The following is a 20,671-nucleotide window of genomic DNA, read 5'->3' as shown; positions in this document are numbered from 1 at the left end:
CTGTCCCCCTCCTCGTTACAGCAAGCTCAGACGAGCTTAGCTGGTAAATCAACATGGATTTCGAATGGAGCACAGGTCACAGACTCGGAACATCACCCGAGCCAGATCCAACAGCCTCTCCCACCTCTTACTACATGTTCAACAGGGACTCCCTCCTCGGCAGCGACTGTATCTCCGATCGTTTCTAAGCCAACAGCGGCAAACGGGAAATGGCAAACAGACGCGAACCAGGGGGCCTCAACTTGGAGCAAACGTCTGTTCCCGGACAAGCGATACCTGAAATGGCTAGGGAACCCTGGGCTTCACGCAACAGGTGTTCCGTTAATCACTATACCTGAGGAATCCATTACACAAGCAATTGAGGAGTGGAAAGATTTTCTAATCGGCCAATTCTATGGATTGCCACCCCCGATGGGGCGCGTTATTGGCGTAGCCAACGCATTATGGTCCAGAAATGGCAATCGGATTCGAGTGCAAAACATCGGAAATGGGACGTTTCTCTTCAAAGTTCCAAATGAAACCACCCGACAATACATTCTCTCCCGTAAGTTATGGCATATCGGGCAATGCCCGATGTTCATCAGTAACTGGAGCCCCGACCATAGCCCGGATAAGCCACCAATGCTCTCGATATCAACATGGGTTACACTTCGCGACGTCCCTCCGAAGTTGTACAATTCTAATAGCATCAGCCGGATTGCCACAGGCATTGGGAATCCCTTGTATCTTGATCGTGCAACAGCGGAAAAGGAGAATGTTGATCTGGCAAGAGTGTATGTTGATGTTCAGCTGAGATATCCTCTCCCGAACCGACTCGCGATAAATCTGCCAGACGGGAACGAACACACGGTGAGTGTCTCATACGATTGGTTGCCACCAAAATGTAGTTCTTGTGCAGAAATTGGGCACAATGCTAAGCACTGCCCAAAAAGCATAGCCTCCCAAGCTCCCGGGTTGCGTCCAAAAGAGCCCGTAGCGTGGATAGTTAAACCTGATCTAGCCCCGACCACTTCCCCAAAAGATGCGGTCCAACCTCCACAAGATCTAGATCTATCAACGAGCAGCAACCCAATACCTCAAAGGAATGAGCTTAAGGACCCCCTGCAACAAGTAACGCCCCCAGTTGGGAAGATAAGCTCGAAAGGGAAAGCTGTGCAGGTTATGCCAGAGGCGGAAGAAATAACAAATAGTTCCAGATAACATGATTCTGAGCAGAATCTGACCAGTACTGTTGAGCAACAAGAGGGAAGTGATGACTTGAACAGCCCCGCGACAACAACGTGTAAGCGAGATATATGGCCAACGCTAGGTATTGTCGCTACTACAGGCAAAGGAAAAGGAAAAGCGAAAAGGCATGGCCGAAAGACCATGAAGAACTAGTAACCCAGCTTCAAACCCATGTTGTTTGTGTGGAACATAAGAGGACTTAATGGCCGACACAAACCGATTTTTGTCCGTAAATGGATTTTGGAAAACAAGTTTAGATTAGGAGGATTGATTGAGACACACATCCAAGAGGCAAACAGCAACAGAATTGAGGCTGCGATTCCACCGACTTGGAGAGCTTTTTGTAACTATAGAGATGATGGTTCGGGAAGGATATGGCTAGTTTGGGATCCGACATTGATAGTGACAGTCTACAACACTACCAAGCAGACTATCACCTTCGGAGTTGTCTTCCCTGAGCGCAACACATCATTCACGACCACCTTAGTATACGCGTCAAACCAAATGCAAGATCGAAGACACCTTTGGGCTGAGATAACTGCGCTGGCGGAATATCAACCGGTTAAGTTATCGCCTTGGACCATTCTAGGCGACTTTAATCAAATCTTGCACCCGATGGAAAGATCTGACTACCCTATGAATTCTGTCATGGGGCAAGGAATGGAGGATTTTGAGGCATGTGTCACCGGATCTGAAGTGTTCGATATCCCTTTCAAGGGCTTTTACTTTACATGGTGTAATAAGAGCATTACGAAACCTCTCGCAGTAAAGCTTGATCGAGCATTATGCAACGAGACTTGGCAAGAGGCTTTCCCCGACGCATTTGTAGAGTTCACGGCGCCAAGACCATCGGATCATTCGCCAATCCTTTTGCACATGCCGTCGGTAATCACTAAGATACAGAGGCCTTTCAAATACTTCCATCACATTAGCCTTCACCCGGATTTCTTGCAGGCTATTCGTGAAAAGTGGGAGTCCCTGGCATGGGAGGGCTCGATGCAATTCAGACTATGTAAAGCTCTCAAGGCACTAAAAGGGCCATTGCGTAGTCTGAACGCGAAAAACTTTAGTGGCATTTCAGAGAGGGTAGCGCATATCACGCAGAAGCTGAAACTTGCACAACAGAACCTTTTCTCGGACCCATCTTCTGCCCGTGTTGCGGAGGAGCGGGAACTTAGAGAAAAATGGGTCATGCTTATCGCGGCGGAGGAGGCATTCTATAGAAAAAAATCCAGGGTGAATTGGCTAGCAATGGGAGATAGGAACACGAGATATTTCCACAAGGTTGTCAAGGGAAGAACACTTAGGAATCACATTTATTTTTTGGAGGATGATGCAGGAAACAAATTGCAATCCGTCGCAGAGATCAAGTATCATGCAGTAGAATATTTTACCAATCTGATTGGCAGACGTGACATGTCCACAGAACCACCATCTATTGAATTACTGAAGGAGCTCTTCACTTTCACATGCCCCGAAGAAGTTGTCACCGAATTAACCAGAGTTCCAACTACAGAGGAGATCAGGTTGTGTTTATTCGGGATGGCCAACAACAAGGCACCGGGTCCGGACGGATTCTCAAAAGAATTCTTCGTCTCTACTTGGGAAACTACCGGTAATGCAATAATAAATGCGGTGCAAGAATTTTTTACTACCGGGAAGTTGTTGGGGCAATTGAATGCGACAATAATTACGCTAGTGCCTAAGAAGCCAGGAGCAGTAGCCTTGAAGGATTTCTGACCTATAAAATGCTGCAACACCATCTACAAGCTCATCTCTATTTTGCTAGCCAAGAAACTCATGTTGGTTTTAAAGGATATAATATCGCCAAACCAAGGTGCATTTCTAAAGGGGAGGCTAATGCTAGAAAACATATTATTGGCGACGGAGTTGGTGCGTGATTATAACAAGCCTAGTGCAACTAAGCGAGCAATGTTGAAACTTGACCTGCGAAAAGCCTTTGACTCAGTGTGTTGGGAGTTAGTCACACGAGTTCTTCGAGCTTTAGACCTGCCCGACATTTTTGTGAAATGGATAACAACTTGCATGGGAACCTCGAAATTTTCTGTGGCTATCAACGGGGAACTAGCGGGTTACTTCAAGGGGAGGCGAGACCTTCGACAAGGGGATCCTATCTCTCCTTATCTTTTTATCCTAACCATGGAAATCCTCACTCGTATGTTGAACCGAGGAGCCCAGAACCAGACCTTTCAGGTACATCCCAAATGTCACACTCCCATTATAACGCATCTAACGTTTGCGGATGATGTGATGATTTTTACAAAGGGGGATTCTCATTCTTTGCTACAAGTTAAGGGAATCTTGGACCTTTTTAGTAAATATTCAGGGCTTCATCTAAACATGGCAAAAATAGAGATTTTCATGGGAGGGATGAACGCACAAGAAGCCGATGATATAAGCATGGTGACGGGATTCCAAGTCGGCTCTCTCCCTGTCAGATACTTGGGCGTCCCCCTCAGCCACACGAGACTCACGAAGGCGGATTACCAGCCACTACTAGAGAAAATTAAGGCTAAGCTCACTTCTTGGACCACTAAACACTTGTCTTATGCAGGTAGAGTCCAACTAGTTAGCTCGGTTATATACGGCTTGATCAATGCTTGGGGAATGGTCTTTCTATTGCCAAAATTCTTCACAAAGCAAGTTGACAGTCTCTGTTCGAACTTTCTGTGGTCGGGCTCTACCTCTGGCTCGGGAAGCCGCCGAGTATCATGGACAAACATTTGTAAACCTCAGAAGGAGGGAAGGATAGGGCTCCGCAGCATTGCTGATTATAACACCACATTTCGGCTAAAGCTAATCTGGATACTTTTCTCCAAAGCGGGTTCATTGTGGGTTGCTTGGACATATAACAATCTGTTTAAAGCCAAGGGATAATACGATACCTTCTCCTCGGTTCTCTTGGAATCTGCGTAAATTACTGGATTTGAAGGAGACAGCCCAACAATTCCTCAGGATTAGACTTGGCAATAGTGAACGCACTCTTTTCTGGCATGACCCATGGACAACATTAGGACCGCTGATAAAATACATCGGGAAAACGGGGCCGAGAAATTTTTCGTATTCCGACCTTAGCCACAATCAGAAGTGCAGTAAATGGAGACAATTGGACATTATAAAATGCTATATCGGATAGTCAACAAGCCTTCCTCACCCTTCTCTCCACCATCCCACCGCCGTCAGCCACTGCAAATCATGATCAGCCCCTATGGAAATATCGAGATGATGACTACAGGCCAACCTTCTGCACGAGCAGAACGTGGCATCAAATCCACCAGCGTGGCGAGGAGGTTCCTTGGCACTCCATTGTTTGGTTCCCTAAAGGTATACCCTAGATATGCTTTTTTGATGTGGCAGGTGATGTTGTCCAGATTACCGACCAAAGACCGACTTCATCGGTGGGGCGTGACCTCGGAGACAACGTGTATGTTATGCGACGAGCTAGAGGAGACACACCTGCATTTGTTCTTTGAATGTAGGTATAGCAGACAAGTATGGAGGCACTTTGCGGGTCTATGCAGTCAGGATCCTCCATCAAACATCTACCAATGCACGGATTGGGCGAGCAACGAAACGCTGATCGACGGAAGAGACACAAAACGGATCCGACAAATCCTCCTCCAAACTACGGTGTACGAACTTTGGAAAGAGCGGAACAATAGGATTTTCCGAACAAAATGCCGAAAAATTGAACATACGAGGTGGAAGATCGATCGAACCATTCGGAATGTACTACTAGCTATCAAACGGAACCCTCCACATGATAGAGTATCTTTGCTTGCAAATTGGTATTATTTGACGCGAGACGTTAGAAATTAGATCATGATAGTTTTTTTAAGACATATTACCATTTTCACATGGGTTTCACTATCTTTTGTCAAAAACAGAAGGTGGGTTGTAATTTTTTGGATATAATACAAATCACCTCGAAAACAAAAAAAAAACAATATCTAATAAATGATAATAAAAATAAAATTTATGTCACTCTCTTCATTGTTTGGGGATGAGTTATTTAATTAAACTCCAAGATTTGCATGGACCATTACAGATTCGAATTCGCAAGGGACCAAAAGGACAAAATGATATTGCACCTATCTTATAAGAATGTGCAAAAGAAAAAATGTTGTAGTAAGGGCTTAGCGCTCATTCTACCCCACTCACGAAGATGACAAAAAGAATCAAAGAAAATTAGGTCACGGGCCGGTTTTTGCTATCAAACACAAAAAAAAAATTTCGATTCCGACGTTCCAACAAAATAAACAAATCTAATAATGCATATCCTCATATATATATATATATATATGTGTGTGTGTATATATATTATCGTAGTAATAAGAAAAAAGTAAGTGTAAATTGCAACCCAAAATAAGAAATGCATGGCAACCTAGAGTCAAGTCTATGATGGGGTAGCGAATAAGGCCCAAAGGCTTCATGAATATGCTCCTTAGGCCCATTAAAGTCCAATAGTCTCAGAAGCAAAACAAATAAAACCGACTGCAAGACATTTTGAAGAGACGCTTTAGCACTGCATGTTGTTTTGAGCTCTCTCCCAAAACGCTGCGTTTCAGTCTTCTCTCATGTCGTTTCTCTGCTTCGCCGAGGGAGGGAGAGAGAGATGGCATGGAGGACGAACGTAAGCACTCATAAGCGGATTTCTACGAGAAAACCACCAGAGGACGCTCTCTCCGGCGGAAATCTCTCCCATGCTCCGACGATGGAGATCTTTCACGTGGACAAATCCCGAGGTTTTTGCTTCTCTTGTCTCCGTTTAGCCTCAGTTTCTGGGTTCTCTCTGTTTTGTGGGTTTAGATCTCACAATTGATTTGTTGATTCGAATCGATTTGTCGTATCTTGGGTCCGTAGAAATTCAACCTTTGTCTCGGTAACGTAGGAAATCCCTCCTTGCTATTTTGGTATCTATAGCATGTTGAGCTCTAGGGTTATGAGCATTCTCACTGTTGCCCCTTTCAGGGCCATGCATGAACATCATGTATCTAAATTTGGCAAATTCTAACACCCCTTTTGGTTACAGATGAAGCTTCTGTCTGTTATCAATCCGACCTCTGTTCCACAGAAGATTCAGACATGGCGGCAACCTATAAGTCAATTACACTGAAGAGGTTGGAAAATTGAAGAAAAAATGTTTTTTTTTCTATTGCCAATCATATACCTATCAACACACATTTCATATTACACTTTTGGCAAACCTATTTCGCAAAGATATAAATAAATTCTAAGTAATCTATCTTACGGACTCTAATGATGGAGATCAAACAATGAACTAATGAAAATTTTACTGATCATTTTGTGGTGAAGCTGTATATATCTGAGGAAATGGCAATGACGCTTGTGGCAACGGCAAGAACAAGCATTATTGCAGCAACGATCTTCTCTCTCGACGTCGACAATCCATGCACGTCCCTGCAGTTCAGAACCCAACTGATCATTAGATTCTTGCAAGAGCTTCAACCAAATCATGAGAAACACGATGTTTTTCAAATGCAGAAACAGTTCAAAGGTTGGGTTTTTCTGGTACCTTAGGACTATTGCTGCGGGAAAAATGAATGCAATGGAGACTGTGGTTGTGGATCCAATGAACTGGAAGAAGTACCATATATCAGGTATGGCTATGGCTGCCAAGAAACACGAAATCAGTAGAGCGAGGGTGAGTCCAAGGAATCTTTTCGTGTCTTTTGCCAAGGACGGCTTGTTGGGAAACAAGAGCTCGTCCAGGTTAGCCCTCAGGGAGAAGTTCAGGAGGGGAAAGACGAGAATGAGATGAAGAGCATAGCTGAGCCTGACAACGTCATTGAGGAATGAACCAATGGAGGAATCGGAGCTCTGGTCGAAGTTCACAAGAATGTCTGACATTGTGGCCTCCCCAAAGAGAAGGTATCCAAAGAGACCAGTGGCGAAGTAGATCACAGAGCACAAGACCAGAGAGATTCTAACCGGTGGAATCACGTCTAATGGGTCACTCAGCTCAAATCCGATCGGATGAACTGCACATTTTTCATCAAAACCCGAAACTCAGAAACACGAGAAAACAAGAAAACAAAGCAAAAGAGGGCGCAGAATCGAAGAAAGATGGGTTCTTGCCATTGAAATGAAACGTGAAAGCTGTTACAATAACCGGGACAGCAGTGAAGAGATTGAAGAATGATCCTCCCTCGTCCAGTTCTGGGAACAATCTTGGATTCTTCGTTTTCCCTTGCACCAGAGCTGAAATCGCCAATACGGCGCTTATGATGACGAATAACACAGCGAGCAGGACAGATATCGCAGAACTGATTGCCAGTTTCTCTACAGGTACAAATGAAAACAACGCATCAAGAATCTCACCAATACCATCAACATCTTAACAGATTCCGACATATGTTTGAACTGTTGATTCCTAAGATTCAGTTTCTGAGATTCTGGAAAGAGAATGCACATATAGAACGTACCCACGCGCCGACACAAGACCAAGGGAAGCAAGACGAAGACGAAAACGAAGAACACAGCGAAAATCCGCGTGTTCCACCAATGAGAGCCAAACCATTGTTGCAGAATCCCCAGATGTACGGATCCGCCATTTTCATTCCCCGACAGAACATCGCCTGAGGAAAAGAAACCCGACAAATCCAGCTTTCAGTTCAGAAGATCGAGATCTCTGTGACCAAAATCTCTGTCCGAGCTTAAAAAATGAGAAACAGAATCGGGTTATGGGGTTTTTGAGATATTACCTATAATAATCGAAAAAATAATCTGACACCCAAATGTAGCCCCCATCGTAGCGACCTGCACAGCGACTGAGCCCGCCTTTCCGAACGACTCCTTCATGACGCCGGCGTAAGTCGTGGCCTCGCCAGCGATGGTGAATTTCATCAGAAACCCTACGGATACATTCGCGAGAAATGCTATGATCGCGATCATCAACAGAGCCGGGATTACTCCGAGGACCTTGAACGCCGCCGGCATCGACATAATTCCGGCTCCGATGATGCTCGTCGACACATTGAACACGACTCCGGCGGCGGACGAGCCGTGCTTCTCCGGCGATCTCTCCTGCTTATTCTTCGGCAAGAGAGGAGCTTGGATTGCCGGAGTCATTTTCCTCCACCGGAGATACTAAAAAAAATCCCGGCGAGAGGAAAAAAGTTTTTTTTTTTTTTTTTGCTGTCGTGTTTGCGCGTGAATAATGCGTGGGAGTCAAAACGAGGCGGCTTCATATAGCCCAGAGGTGTCCTGAATGGGTGAAGTTACGAAAGTAGCCTTGAGAAGACTTTCACCGGTGAGGGTAAAACCGGAATTTAGCTAGTTTGGCCATCGGAAAAGACAGGTTGGTCGTGAATCCATCGCCTTTCGTACATTTATCGAAACACGTCAAAATCTGTGGACATTAAATTGAAAATAAATCTCTTATATATTTATAAATTTAAATTAACAAAAAAAATCAAAAATTTTAAAATCCAGTATATAAAAAAATAGAAAATTAAAATATGTACAATCCAAGAGAAAGGGTGAATGATTTTGTCCATCATCTGTCTCTCATTAGAACGTATCTGGACGGAAAAATGGCCATAGGGGTCCCCACTTTTATATGTATAAGGAAGAAATCGTGTATATTTATTTTATCCACAACAAAAACTACGTACACTAGAAATAAACTCCTTTATTATATATATAGAGACAAAAATGTACAAAAATGTTAGACGGTGTTTTATGTGATTAAAATTACAAAAGTTAATTCAGTGGATCAAAATTCTATCTCAATCCAAATTTTAATTTAATTTAAAAATATACATTTACATAGATTTTTTTAATTTTTTAAAATATTTAGTTGGAATAAAGATTGGATAAACTGTTAGATTATCCCAACAAAAAGAATTACGAAGGGTATGTCATGTGCATGTTGGCTGTAATAATGACCGAATACGAATCTGATTCACGTGTGCTAATTGGTAACTCCAAAAGAGACGTGTTATATTGTCCATCCTTCTTGACTCAGCAGCATTAGACCACGTCTTAAAATCATATATATATATATATACACATATATATAAACATGATTGGACAAAAAAAACCATTTGAAAAGTCTTCCATTTTTATTTTTTAATTAATTTTTATAAGTAAAAAACTATCCTAAATTAAATTCTGCCAGGTCAGGCCTAACGCGTCTAATCGCGGCCTCAGGATCATCGCGTCTGCTTAATGGGCTAAAATATTTGGGCCGAGAACAAGCCCATTACAAGACGTTGAAAATCTTCCCCAACCAAAATCCACTGATATTTCGGTCCTACCGATTGTTTTTCTCTCTGTCGTCTTCACAGCGAATATTCATCGAAGCAATTCCTCCTCGGAGGAAAAGAAAAGGAAAGGAAAAGTATCTGAAGAGCGGATCGTATTTATCGTCGGTGAATCGATCATCATCGGAGGAGGAAGAGGGTGAATTCGAAGAAGGAAGGTTGGGGAAAAAATGGGGGACCATCTGGTGAGGGCGGAGGAATTCGAGAAGAAAGCAGACAAGAAGCTCAATGGCTGGGGTCTATTCGGATCTAAGTACGAGGATGCTGCCGATCTCCTCGAAAAAGCTGCTAATTCCTACAAACTCGCCAAAGCATGTAAATTCCTTCGTTTTCCTATGCCGAATTCTCTGTTGGTTTGTGTTTTTCGATGTCCATCTAATTTTTTTTTTTCTGTTCGATGCCTTGTGGATTTGTTTACTATCGGAGAAATCGATGTGATTTAGGGTTATATATGATTATTAGGTTAAAGTTCGCGTGATTTCTTAGTGATCATGTCCCAAGTTATATTTGTGATTGGTAATTGGTCGATTTTTGCATTCGAAAATTTTTGGGGCCTAAGAATCCGCTTGAATGGCTGAATTAGATTATTAGGATTTATCTACTGAAATTATAAGCTAAAAACGTGCGATTTTAAGAGATTGACATTTTTGGTGGCTGGATCATTGGGTTTCTGGCCTTCGAATAAGCTCTAGACAGGGTGCAAAATGACACTAGAAATTTCTGGAAGAAAAAATCTTATCTTTGGGGCAAGATTTAATAGATCTCTTCATTTACTGATCAGGAGAAAAGTCCCAGATTAAGTTTTATTTGGTCTGAGTAAACTTGGTTTATGTTTCTCTTGGACTGTTATTGCACGCTCTTACTATAGCTTCCTGCTAATGTATTAAATATATGATTTTTCAGGGGATAGAGCAGGAGCAACTTATGTGAAGATGGCTAACTGTCACTTAAAGGTGAAGTCTTTGGCTGCAATAACCAAGCTTTATGTTTTGGTTCATGTCTGGAACAATGTGCATAAGCATGTGATAACATTGATCTGCATCTGCAGTCAGACAGCAAACATGATGCTGCTAATGCCTATGCTGAAGCTGCCAAATGCTACAAGAAAGTAAATACAAATGGTATGTAACTCACTTGGACATTATCTTGTATTATATTGCCTGAATGCAACTCTTTATGATCTACATCTCTGTTATAGCCCTTGGTCCTTTTAGTGTCTGATTCAAAGTTGCAAGGACCCTATTGTTAGTGGTGATTATCAAATCTAGCATTTTTTTTCCTGGCATCATATTTTGCTGCATCTAAATGTATCACGTCTTGATATAAGCATGACCTTTTCTGCAGAGGCTGCATCTTGCTTAGAGCAAGCAGTTAATATATTTTGTGAGATAGGAAGGCTCAGCATGGCTGCACGATATTATAAGGTACGGCATTTTCTTTTTCTTTTTTCCTGGGCTGAAATTTGGATTATTAGCACTAAGAGCGAGATTTGTTAGGATCCTTCTTTGGCTTTTTGTGTTTCTTGTTTTTTTAATCAGTTGCTCCTCTATCCTTTGCACATGGATCCATTCGTTATCTGTTATTAAACTGTATAGTTTGTTGCAAGTTCTGCATATTTTTGTGTTATACTAAGAGGTGCATCAATTATTTGTCATTTCGGGATGTCTTTTGTTTGCAGGAAATTGCTGAGTATTATGAATCTGACCAGAACATCAACCAAGCTATTGCGTACTTTGAAAAGGCAGCTGAATTCTTTCAAAATGAAGAAGTAGCCACTTCTGCTAACCAGTGCAAATTAAAGGTGGCGCAATATGCTGCCCAGATGGAACAGTAAGAATATTTGCATTTGGCATTTGCTTTCGTATACCTTAACATTACTGACCTGCAATTTTCATCATCTGTAGAGTTTTATTTCCATTTTCTGGGAGCACGATCTGTTTCTTCAACATAAATGCATGATAGCATAAAACATGTGATGTGCAATGATTATCTTTGCTATTATAGCCGAGAACATTTCTTCACATGCTCTGTAATCTGTCTTTTCTCATCTGAGCTTGATGCCTATCAAGGTTATGCAGTTAGAAGGAGGAGAGGTTGTTAGAATTTTGATGCGATGATTGTTTGCTATATTTAATTTGGAAGTGATGGATTTGCAATATGTGCATAATGTTTGTTTCACTACTTTGCCAGATATGATAAGGCAATCCAGATTTATGAAGAGATAGGCCGCCAGTCCCTTAACAACAACTTGCTGAAGTATGGAGTTAAGGGGCATCTTCTCAACGCAGGCATATGCCATCTATGCAAAAGCGATGTTGTCTCCATTAGCAACGCTTTAGAGAAATATCAGGTTCTTGGGCATAACATTTTTTGTTTGGGAATTGAAGTGTTGTCCCAAAGGTCCTCAAAGTATCATATGAATCTAATACCGTTTTTCTCTTCAGGACCTCGATCCAACTTTTTCAGGGACTCGGGAGTGCAAGTTCTTGACGGTATACTTAGTTTGCTATCTTCGTTCATCAATATTAATTACAGTGAGAAACAATGATCTGTCAATTATCTTCTGCTAATTGGATGTGTACCAAACTATGATCAACGTACATAAATTACAAAACTTTTCCTGGCACTTCAATCAAATATATAACTTCTCACAATGGACAGAATAGGTTTGCAATATGTTAAAAATTAAAATTGTGTATTTCTTCTGCCTGTGACAGGACATTGCTTCTGCCATTGATGAGGAGGACGTCGCAAGGTTCACAGATGTTGTCAAGGAATTTGACAGCATGACTCCTCTGGTACAACTTAACTTATAGGTTATGCATATACATATACATATATATACACACACATCTCTAACGGTGTAGCGATGCATTTCAGGATTCATGGAAGACAACATTGTTACTAAGGGTGAAGGAAAAGCTGAAGGCCAAGGAGCTCGAGGAGGACGATCTTACCTGAAATATCTTATCTCTCCGGTGATTTATTTGCTTCCAAAATCATGGGTTTGGATCATGTTCTTCTGTTACTCCACATGCTTCTGACTTGTCTTTATGTTTAAAGTGTCGTCTAAAGTACTCTATATACTGCGAGATTGTGTTGTTTCTCATCTGAGTTTCAGTTCAAGAGGTTTGCTGGACATGTTTCTGTGATATCAACGTCAAGGTTTGTCCTGGTTTCATTATTCCCATCTACTGCCTTTGCCCATTGAAACTTATGAATCCTTTTAACGATATCACGAGAATATTTTTGTTAATTTAACCTGAAACTAAAGTACACATGCTTACGGCTTGGATCGGCCAAGCAAACCCGAAAATCAGGTATTTTTGTTCATTGATGGATCCAACCATCTGGAATTGGTCAGTGAAAACTAGTATGCACTGGCAGCCATTGTCGGGTTCATCTAGGGTGAGGGTTAGATTTGCGGTGAGAGGTGAGGCGAGATGTCGGAGGGCGAGCTAAGGGGAGAACCACCCTCACCACTTGCCCTCATCCCTTTCCTCGCCCTCGGCATTTGTATCTCGTAGTTCTCGCTGGCCAAATGACCCGTAGATACCTGAGTGTTTAGGGCATCACGCGGATTCCCAAAGCTCAGATAACTGAAAAGGTGGATACACAGCTATGGGTTTTGAGAACCCTGAAACCAATATCATTGACACGTGACTTGTATCCAACTCTACTTGTGGTCGTTTCTTTCACAAACCATAATTCTCACTGAGTTTCTGTCTCATCGACATCAAGTGTCCTCTCTTCGTCCATTCCTTACACCCTCATGACTTCATCGAACAACCGCCACATCCTCATCGAGTCTCTGTCGATAAGCTCTCTCTCGCGTGAGTCAATGGCGTACCCTCATCGAGTCTTTTGTCAGTCTATAAGTTTGGAGTATCTGAAATTCAGATGCAGTCAAAATCTTCCAACTCCGTTCGAAATTCTGGATCACCCATCTCCAAATGTTTGAATACTTATACCCCGTGTCCACAGCCCATCATTTATGGCGGAAGAAAGAGGCATAACAATTTTATAGAGGATCTAATTAAGCCACAAATGTACAACTAAAACATTACGATCCAGTGGATAGGGCATATACATCATTGTCGTACACTGACTTGTTCCAATCGAAGAACATAACAACGAAAATTATTTTCAGGCAGACCAAGACTGGTACATTTTCACAACGGTTTTCTTTACACAGCAGGCGAAACAGATTGTAACCATTTTGGAACCAAACAAACAGAACGGGAGGGACAAAAACTAGGGACAAGATCTACAAGTTAAAAACTCCAACGATACACCCAAAAAAAAAAAGGCGAATGGGTAATTAGAGTATATATAATGGTGACATGTGTGATCAACACAAGTTCTCGTTGTCGTCGACGATGACAAGCAAAGAGACGATGAACGCGTAATCGACCTCTGGATTGACTCTAACCCTGAAATTGTACTTGCCCTTGCAGAAGCTCCCCCATGAGAATTTATGAGTCACCTGTTAAAAGACATTCGCCATTTTTGTTTTTTCAAAAAACAATTATGTACTTTGACAAAAAAAAACAATTATGTAAAAAAAAGTATAGAAATTTTGGAAAAAAGTTTTCATGAGTAGTGTTTGTAATTACCCCGGCGATGAGAGAGTCGGATTTGAAGACCTTGAAGGAGATATTGGAGTATCCACCCGAAGCACGGAAATCGCAAACGGCCCTCTTGAGATTGTCGGGCAAGAAAACGTCGAGAGACGTCTTCAGAGTCATCGCCTGCGTTTGCCTTGCTACAAAGAGCATATCTTCTCGATCCTTGCTATCCCCTCCGTACACCTCCCATTTGTTCTTCAATGTGATTCCCTAAAAAACAACCCGACCGCCATTCTCGTGAATGCAAGAGTTTCTTGTTGTGTTTTTTTTTCTGGGTTTTAGAGGCATAGAGTGGGAAGAGAATTGTTACCTTTTGGCGCATGGTGAGGATGGTGAAACCAGCAGGATCGCGCATGACCCTTTTGCGGTTGAATCCCCAAGCCTGTCCCTCGATCTGAAGGAGGAGATTTCCGCTGAGATCAAATACTTCATAGTGATCTCTCGAGAAGTTATGAACCTTTCTCTTCACAATCAGCTCCATTGGGTATGGATTGCAGAATTGCTCGCCCACTACGCTTATCGTCGGATCTCCTACTTCCCATTCTGTCCCGTTATTCTTTGGCATCGTTATGCCGCCCTGAATTCCTCTTTCGGAAAACTCAGGGTTTCGAGAATTCGAAGAGCACACGATTATGAAGGGCCCTGCCTTTAGAGCCCTTAATAATCCTTCCTGATGCAGAATATCAATCTAAGTCACATTATCGAAAAATATTCAATGGAAACAGATTTTGCAGGGTTTGGTTTACTTTCTTTGGCAAAGAAACAGACTTTCATTCTCAACCCCAGATTGATAAACCCAAAAATAAACCAACACCCTTAAATTTAGAAGATACGACAAATCAACAAGACAACTAAGCAATTGTTGTTACTAGGTGAATACAAACGTTCTTTGTTGTCAAAAGCATCAAACACATATACTCAATATACAGTTTATACAGTTACACGTAAATCCAGCAGTTTCAGGGATCTTTCTAGAAGCCTTGAATCATAGGTTATCACTATACGCTTAAGGTCTATCAATCTTACCTATTCGAGCACCATACGCTTATCATAGGCAACAATATAATGACACACTAGACCTTTTCGCAAGCATTATTTCCTGCATAAGAAACCGAAAACACTAAGGAAGTCTATCAGATAAGAGAGACATGCATATTTTTGTGAAGTTCATCTGCTTTTGCATAGTTCTTCTTCTCGTGAACTTTTGCCCTTTTAACCGCTGCAAGAATTACTTCCTTAGGAACAGAAGATGATACAATCGGGTTTTTAAGATGCAAACCTAGAAAATATACGGACTAAGATAGAATCACAGAATTAATACTAATTCACGCACAAGGTAATGGAAAAGATACCTGGCTAACTCGAGATGGAAGTTCAGGAATATAACTCTGCTTGCTCTGAGATTATCACGGGCTGCTGTATCTGAACAGGGCATCAAAATGCTGGAAATAACTTGCAAAGAACACGACAGAGCATTCTACTGTAGAAATTGGCAACAAACCTGATAACAAGCCTAAACATTTCCTCGTATCTGGCAGGACTCGATCAGAAATGGAGGTCAAATAAAAAGGCGTTCAGAAACACTTCTTCAGTTGCTGCTGTGTATACACTACCTAAACTTTGTGTTTAGTATCAGCTATCAACTATTGCTAACAACATCATTATCGTCCCTTTCACGGGGCCACAAGAAAATGTTCGGTTTAGAAGGCCCGTGTTTTGTTTCACATGCAAAAATCTAATGCAGAGTGGACTTTTACAGTACAGTTGAAGAACCTTGCAGATGCCTTGCAAAAGGAACCTTGCTCGAAAGAAATCATTTCAGTAAGAACACAGGCTATATTCATCCAGCGTTCCGTGGATTTTCTTATTCTTGACTTCACAAGGGTTAGGAGGTACTGTTGAGCCACGACTTCAGGCCCTGGACTAGAATACACAAATATTATATATGCAATTTCAGAAACTAATCCTCAGTTCCTTAGAGGTGTTCGGATTGATCAACTTAAGACCTTTCCAATGCATGATCATGCCAGATGAATAATAATTAATTTACAGAGAGAGAGAGAGAGTAAAAGGAAACTGCTGTATCAGCCATTGGCAGTCACTGCAAATCAAGACAACTAACATGTGTGTTCTGTTTGGTGAGAAAATGGTTGCAAAAAACTTTGTATAGTAAAAGCAGGAAAAAAAAAATCAAAGGGATCTAGAAGAAACTATACTGGAAGTGATAACCATTTTTCCCAAGAAGCAGAAATACAAGCATACAACTCCGCTTTTGAAGGGTTATTTCCCCTCAATATGAAACAAAATCTTTCGGTAAACAAGTACTAGCGAGTACCTAATAGGATACGTCATTGATTCTTGAGATCATCAATACTTGTCTCTTCAGTAGAACTGCATTCCACGATAGGTTGGTTTGAAGACTCCGGCATATCATAAGAGGCTGGGATGCTTTTTCGTGCTTGCAGGCCAGTAAAGCGAGCAAGATCAATCCATTGCTGCCACAGTTTATGGAATAAAATTAATAAAATTTCAGATTTAACAAAACTATGAACTTGAGAATTTGGGCTTGGTGAAACATGAAAAATATAAAGTACACAACAAGCAAAATCCTGACCTGAGTTCCAAAATAGGAATTAATTGTCCGGGAAACAAAGGAAAGTATATTTACAAGTAGAGGTTGAGAAGAAAGCTCATCAGAGATGCGGTGCTCTATTATTCCAGCAATTATCTGCATGTAAGTTCAATTCGATGTTAGAGGCATCAATTCAAATCTTAGGTCATATCGAAGTAAAAATTATTCCTTAGCTAAGTTGAAGCAGCAAAATAGTTCACGTGGCAAAGGAAAAGAAAATGAAATGTAATCAACTGCAATCACATTCATGGATTTCTTGTATTAAAAGTAGCTGAGATTGAAGAGTCACCCAAGACCTCAACAAAGGTCAAGTTACGAGAAACTGGAGAAGAAAGTCCACGAATGCATGATAAAATTTTCCAAACCGATGGATATGTCAAGTGGCAAGCATCATTATACCTGATAACGAATATTTGCAGAAGTTCCCAGAAAGCTTCCATACACAATTGCTGTTTTCAGAATAGGAGACCTCCTAGGTTGCCGAGCAACGGCTAACTCTGGTTTGATGAACTTTCGTGCTACATACAAAGCATTTGAAGCGGCCACAGCTGCAATACTGGAAATAATTCCAACACTAGCAAGCTTCAGGCCACCAACGACAACCGAAGCAATTCTAAGATTCACTGTCCACTCTTTTCCAGCAAGACTTTTTTGAAATGCATTATCAGGTATGGATCCTAAGAGGCCTCTTAAGGCGTCTATGCTGTCAGGTCCATTTGCCTCATCAGCATATGAAAGGAAAGACAGAGTGGGAGCAGGAAGCCAAACAGTGAAAAAGTCAACCACTATTCCTCTCACTGTATCAGTAACAACATAGTCGAGTTCTTCAAAGAAATTCTCTTTCCGTTTCCCATACTGTGCTAAAAGCGTGGTTGTTATTGATATAGCCTCTTCAATAGCTAATCTATTCAAGAATTTTGGATCTGCCAACAACCTTTCCCGGAAACCCTGTATCATGGTGAACCATTATCAGTGAAGTTCCCACTAACTTATATCAAAGCTTTTATTAATTGTGGGCAGAAGACGGATACAGGAAGTAATGTACCGTGAAATAATATGAGCACTTTAGTATATAGTAAAAGCTCATTGCTTACATTTTCAAAAAAAAAAGTTCTGAAAAAGAAATGTTTCTAGAATCGATATACCTGGAAACGATGAGTAAGCTCAGAAATAACAGGAGATTGCTCCAGATCAAAGAAATTCTGCAAAACTTCAGGGGACACCAAACCAAGGTCCAATCCTTTTTGCAGGTCCTGGAAAGCATGGCAAAGACCCTCATCACGAACAAATGAATAAAAGAAATAAACATAATAACATATAAATAAATCAGTCAAAAAAGAAAAAGGATAAAAAAAATTAGGGTAAACAATATTTCAACAGAAGCAACTAATAAGAGATATATTTACCATTAAAAAAAGAAATAATAAGAGATAAAACTCGGAGCAATTTTATGAAAGAGTGAATGCCAAATACAGCGAGGAATAAGCGTGCATGTTGGTGCTAGTCATGAAAGCACTCATAAAATTTACCTGGGGAAGGGCATCTCGTCTCCTACCAGCTGCATTCATTACTCGAGCAATTTCAGCTCGGTCAAAGCAGTTCCTGCTGCAGGGTCTGGCTGCAGAATACCACAAGAAATCAGCAACTGGAGTTTCCCCCTCTCGTCGCAAGTACTGTCTCTCAGGATCAAGTAGTACAACAACTTGATTCTTCTTTGGAATCTTCCTGGAGATCCTCGCTGGCAAACCTGTCCCTCGTAATCCATACTCAACATGGCTAGCACCTGTCACCACTACCAGCAGACCAGTCCCACCTCCATCTGCAATTGCTTGTAAAATAACTTGGGACATTGTATGATCTTCAACTACTCTTGCTTGTGCCGATAAATAAGAGCTTGGTCCAAATGGAACAATCTGCGTCGGGGGATACATATCAAGCGTCGATCTACGCGAGAACGAAGCAAGTCCTGAGATAAAGCCTGAACCAGCAGGAGGAGTGTATAATTTACGTTCAGACTTTGAAAGACCACGGATACCCTCCGCTTGGACAGTTCTTAACACCTACATCACATTAAGAAGAATACGTCAGTGCTCCTTAAGAGTGAGGTAAGAATGCATAACTCTTGAACCAAGCGCATTATCCAGTTGAAGTAGCCAAACCAGATACATGCATCTAAAACATTGTCATGATTTTTTCTGATTCCCATCAACCTCAATAAGAGAGATTCCAATAGTTTACAAGGCCACCATCCTTTAGCACCTACGAAAAATCCGTAAATCCTAACGAATGTAGGACCAAAAAAGGATAATGAGATCAAGCTGAGTGACCTAAGTGATCAAGAAATGAATCATGACATGCAATTTTCAAAATAAGATCAATAGACCAAATTGTTAACAATGTGCAAAGCAATGCGTCAAGTTTCTACCTTGAGCGGAGTGCCACAAGCAATAAGCTTAACAGCGTTATCTCGGCAGTAGTTTAAAAGAGGCTCATATTCTTGCCAGCGTTGTGCTGACCAATGCGAGACATAAGACTTCAATGTCTCCGCATCCATCCTGACACCAAATTTCCGAGCTTTTGTCACCAAGGAATGCATTGAAGCACATTAATAATCACAAAACCAAAGCAACAAGCTGGAACTTATATATCAAAATGGAACTAACTAGTCCTCTTCATGTCGAAACCAAATACCACTAAGTCACTACAAGAACAAATTGGCATGATCATATACTGCAAAGTACTTCTATTAGTTTCAGAATGAAAGATTCGGAAAAATTTCCCGAGAGCAATAAAACCCTTTGTTAGTAAGGAGCTGGGGCCGAACCTCTTATCCATGTATTGATTCAGCTGGTCCTGCAAATCAAGAGGAAATGCTTCCAAAGCCAGAGAGATCTGACGCTCGTTTTCCTGGCATCGTTTCCTCAGGTTCTTGACGATTTCAAGCTCGAGCTCCTTGTCGTCTTTGGTAGGCACTTGCTCGGCCTCGCCAAGGTACACAATCCTCGCGTTCATAAGCTTTTCCCACACCTTCCTCTTGTCCTTCCCCAACGCCATCGGCTCACCGATAGCTGTCGCGTCATAGATCCTCGAGGTTATCGCCTCTTCCGGCGGCGGAGCAGTAGGAGCAGGTGGAGGAGGAGGAGCGGCTGATTCCACAGGAGAGGCAGGAGAATTCGCGGCGGCGGAAGAGCCATCTCCTGAGGCGGAGGAGTCAGGCGGCTGAAGCAACCACGAAGCGGCAGCGGCGAGGAGCGGCGGCGCGAGGAGAATTGCGCGGCGAGAGCAAGCACCATCGTGATCATCATCATCGGAGGAGGAAAGAGCCACGACGCGCCGAGAATTCGCAGGAGCGACGGAGATGGGAAGGTGAGGGGCATGGAATCCCGGAGAGAGACGGCGGCGGAGAGGACAGTAGAGTGGTGGTTGAGAAGCGAAGAGCCCATGCGCGGTGGGCTTCATCTCTGAAGCGAAGAAGGGGATCAGTTTGTCCACGTCAGCTAACTACATCCCTAGAGCGAAAGAGATATTAGAGAGAGAGAGAGAGATGGCTCCGTTCTTTGCCAATGCCATTGCCATCCACGAAAAAATACGGCGCTCTGAATTTTTTGATTCTTTTATTATACGAGTTTTATCTAATTTATGTGAATAACAAAATTTCATAGGAAAGCCGACAAGTTGACATACATACAGTTTTGACCCGTAAAATTGATAGATTTCGCTTCCAACACATCATTCTTTTTGCGACCACAAAACTCGGAATTCTATTCTGGTTCCAACTTATCTTGATTGCCCAATCACATATTATTTTATATTTTTTTTAATATTTTGAATTACCATTACTTTCTATAGTAAGTTAATTTTGAAAAAAAATTCAC

At 41.8% G+C, this 20,671-nt stretch overlaps 4 protein-coding genes across 4 annotated transcripts; 1 reads left to right on the top strand and 3 right to left on the bottom strand.

Annotated features, from left to right (window-relative positions):
• Positions 1-6,377: 6,377 nt before the first annotated feature.
• Positions 6,378-8,433, bottom strand: LOC104810135 (putative sodium-coupled neutral amino acid transporter 7). Its single transcript, XM_010536335.2, has 5 exons — positions 7,974-8,433; positions 7,695-7,847; positions 7,348-7,551; positions 6,785-7,250; positions 6,378-6,669 (listed from the first exon to the last, which is right to left on the bottom strand). Exons 1-5 carry the CDS (start codon positions 8,338-8,340, stop codon positions 6,549-6,551), a joined length of 1,311 nt encoding a protein of 436 aa, XP_010534637.1. The 5' UTR covers positions 8,341-8,433; the 3' UTR covers positions 6,378-6,548.
• A 1,085-nt stretch (positions 8,434-9,518) lies between these two features.
• LOC104810133 (alpha-soluble NSF attachment protein 2-like) lies at positions 9,519-12,720 on the top strand. Its single transcript, XM_010536334.1, has 9 exons — positions 9,519-9,851; positions 10,440-10,489; positions 10,585-10,657; positions 10,881-10,960; positions 11,215-11,366; positions 11,727-11,886; positions 11,981-12,028; positions 12,254-12,334; positions 12,417-12,720. Exons 1-9 carry the CDS (start codon positions 9,707-9,709, stop codon positions 12,495-12,497), a joined length of 870 nt encoding a protein of 289 aa, XP_010534636.1. The 5' UTR covers positions 9,519-9,706; the 3' UTR covers positions 12,498-12,720.
• A 939-nt stretch (positions 12,721-13,659) lies between these two features.
• LOC104810132 (protein LURP-one-related 14) lies at positions 13,660-16,135 on the bottom strand. Its single transcript, XM_010536333.2, has 3 exons — positions 14,475-16,135; positions 14,153-14,374; positions 13,660-14,022 (listed from the first exon to the last, which is right to left on the bottom strand). Exons 1-3 carry the CDS (start codon positions 14,727-14,729, stop codon positions 13,888-13,890), a joined length of 612 nt encoding a protein of 203 aa, XP_010534635.1. The 5' UTR covers positions 14,730-16,135; the 3' UTR covers positions 13,660-13,887.
• A 224-nt stretch (positions 16,136-16,359) lies between these two features.
• LOC104810131 (protein RETICULATA-RELATED 6, chloroplastic) lies at positions 16,360-20,378 on the bottom strand. The gene is made up of 7 exons (XM_010536332.1): positions 19,621-20,378; positions 19,222-19,351; positions 18,326-18,856; positions 17,942-18,049; positions 17,196-17,744; positions 16,779-16,892; positions 16,360-16,659 (listed from the first exon to the last, which is right to left on the bottom strand). The coding sequence occupies exons 1-7, from the start codon at positions 20,253-20,255 to the stop codon at positions 16,513-16,515; spliced, it is 2,214 nt and encodes a 737-aa protein (XP_010534634.1). The 5' UTR covers positions 20,256-20,378; the 3' UTR covers positions 16,360-16,512.
• Positions 20,379-20,671: the final 293 nt, after the last annotated feature.

Source organism: Tarenaya hassleriana, unplaced genomic scaffold (assembly GCF_000463585.1).
Source record: "Tarenaya hassleriana unplaced genomic scaffold, ASM46358v1 Cleome17, whole genome shotgun sequence".
NCBI lineage: Eukaryota > Viridiplantae > Streptophyta > Magnoliopsida > Brassicales > Cleomaceae > Tarenaya > Tarenaya hassleriana.
The sequence above is the reverse complement of the archived record's forward strand: the minus strand, read 5'-3'. Positions and strand labels throughout refer to the sequence as shown.

Bases quoted from the DNA above. Each gene is read 5' to 3' on its own strand.
- LOC104810135 (XM_010536335.2), bottom strand. From the start codon at position 8,340: ATGACTCCGGCAATCCAAGCTCCTCTCTTGCCGAAGAATAAGCAGGAG. The intron at 7,251-7,347 runs GCAAGAACCCAT...AAAAATGTGCAG, and splicing joins TTTCACGTTTCATTTCAATG to TTCATCCGATCGGATTTGAG. The intron at 6,670-6,784 runs GTACCAGAAAAA...TCTGAACTGCAG, and splicing joins CCCGCAGCAATAGTCCTAAG to GGACGTGCATGGATTGTCGA.
- LOC104810133 (XM_010536334.1), top strand. From the start codon at position 9,707: ATGGGGGACCATCTGGTGAGGGCGGAGGAATTCGAGAAGAAAGCAGAC. The intron at 9,852-10,439 runs GTAAATTCCTTC...ATGATTTTTCAG, and splicing joins CTACAAACTCGCCAAAGCAT to GGGATAGAGCAGGAGCAACT. The intron at 11,887-11,980 runs GTTCTTGGGCAT...TTTTCTCTTCAG, and splicing joins ACGCTTTAGAGAAATATCAG to GACCTCGATCCAACTTTTTC.
- LOC104810132 (XM_010536333.2), bottom strand. From the start codon at position 14,729: ATGCCAAAGAATAACGGGACAGAATGGGAAGTAGGAGATCCGACGATA. The intron at 14,375-14,474 runs GTAACAATTCTC...GTTGTTTTTTAG, and splicing joins TCCTCACCATGCGCCAAAAG to GGAATCACATTGAAGAACAA. The intron at 14,023-14,152 runs GTAATTACAAAC...GTCTTTTAACAG, and splicing joins CCGACTCTCTCATCGCCGGG to GTGACTCATAAATTCTCATG.
- LOC104810131 (XM_010536332.1), bottom strand. From the start codon at position 20,255: ATGAAGCCCACCGCGCATGGGCTCTTCGCTTCTCAACCACCACTCTAC. The intron at 19,352-19,620 runs GTTCGGCCCCAG...ATTTGGTGTCAG, and splicing joins AATCAATACATGGATAAGAG to GATGGATGCGGAGACATTGA. The intron at 16,893-17,195 runs GTATAATGATGC...ACTTACATGCAG, and splicing joins CTGCAAATATTCGTTATCAG to ATAATTGCTGGAATAATAGA.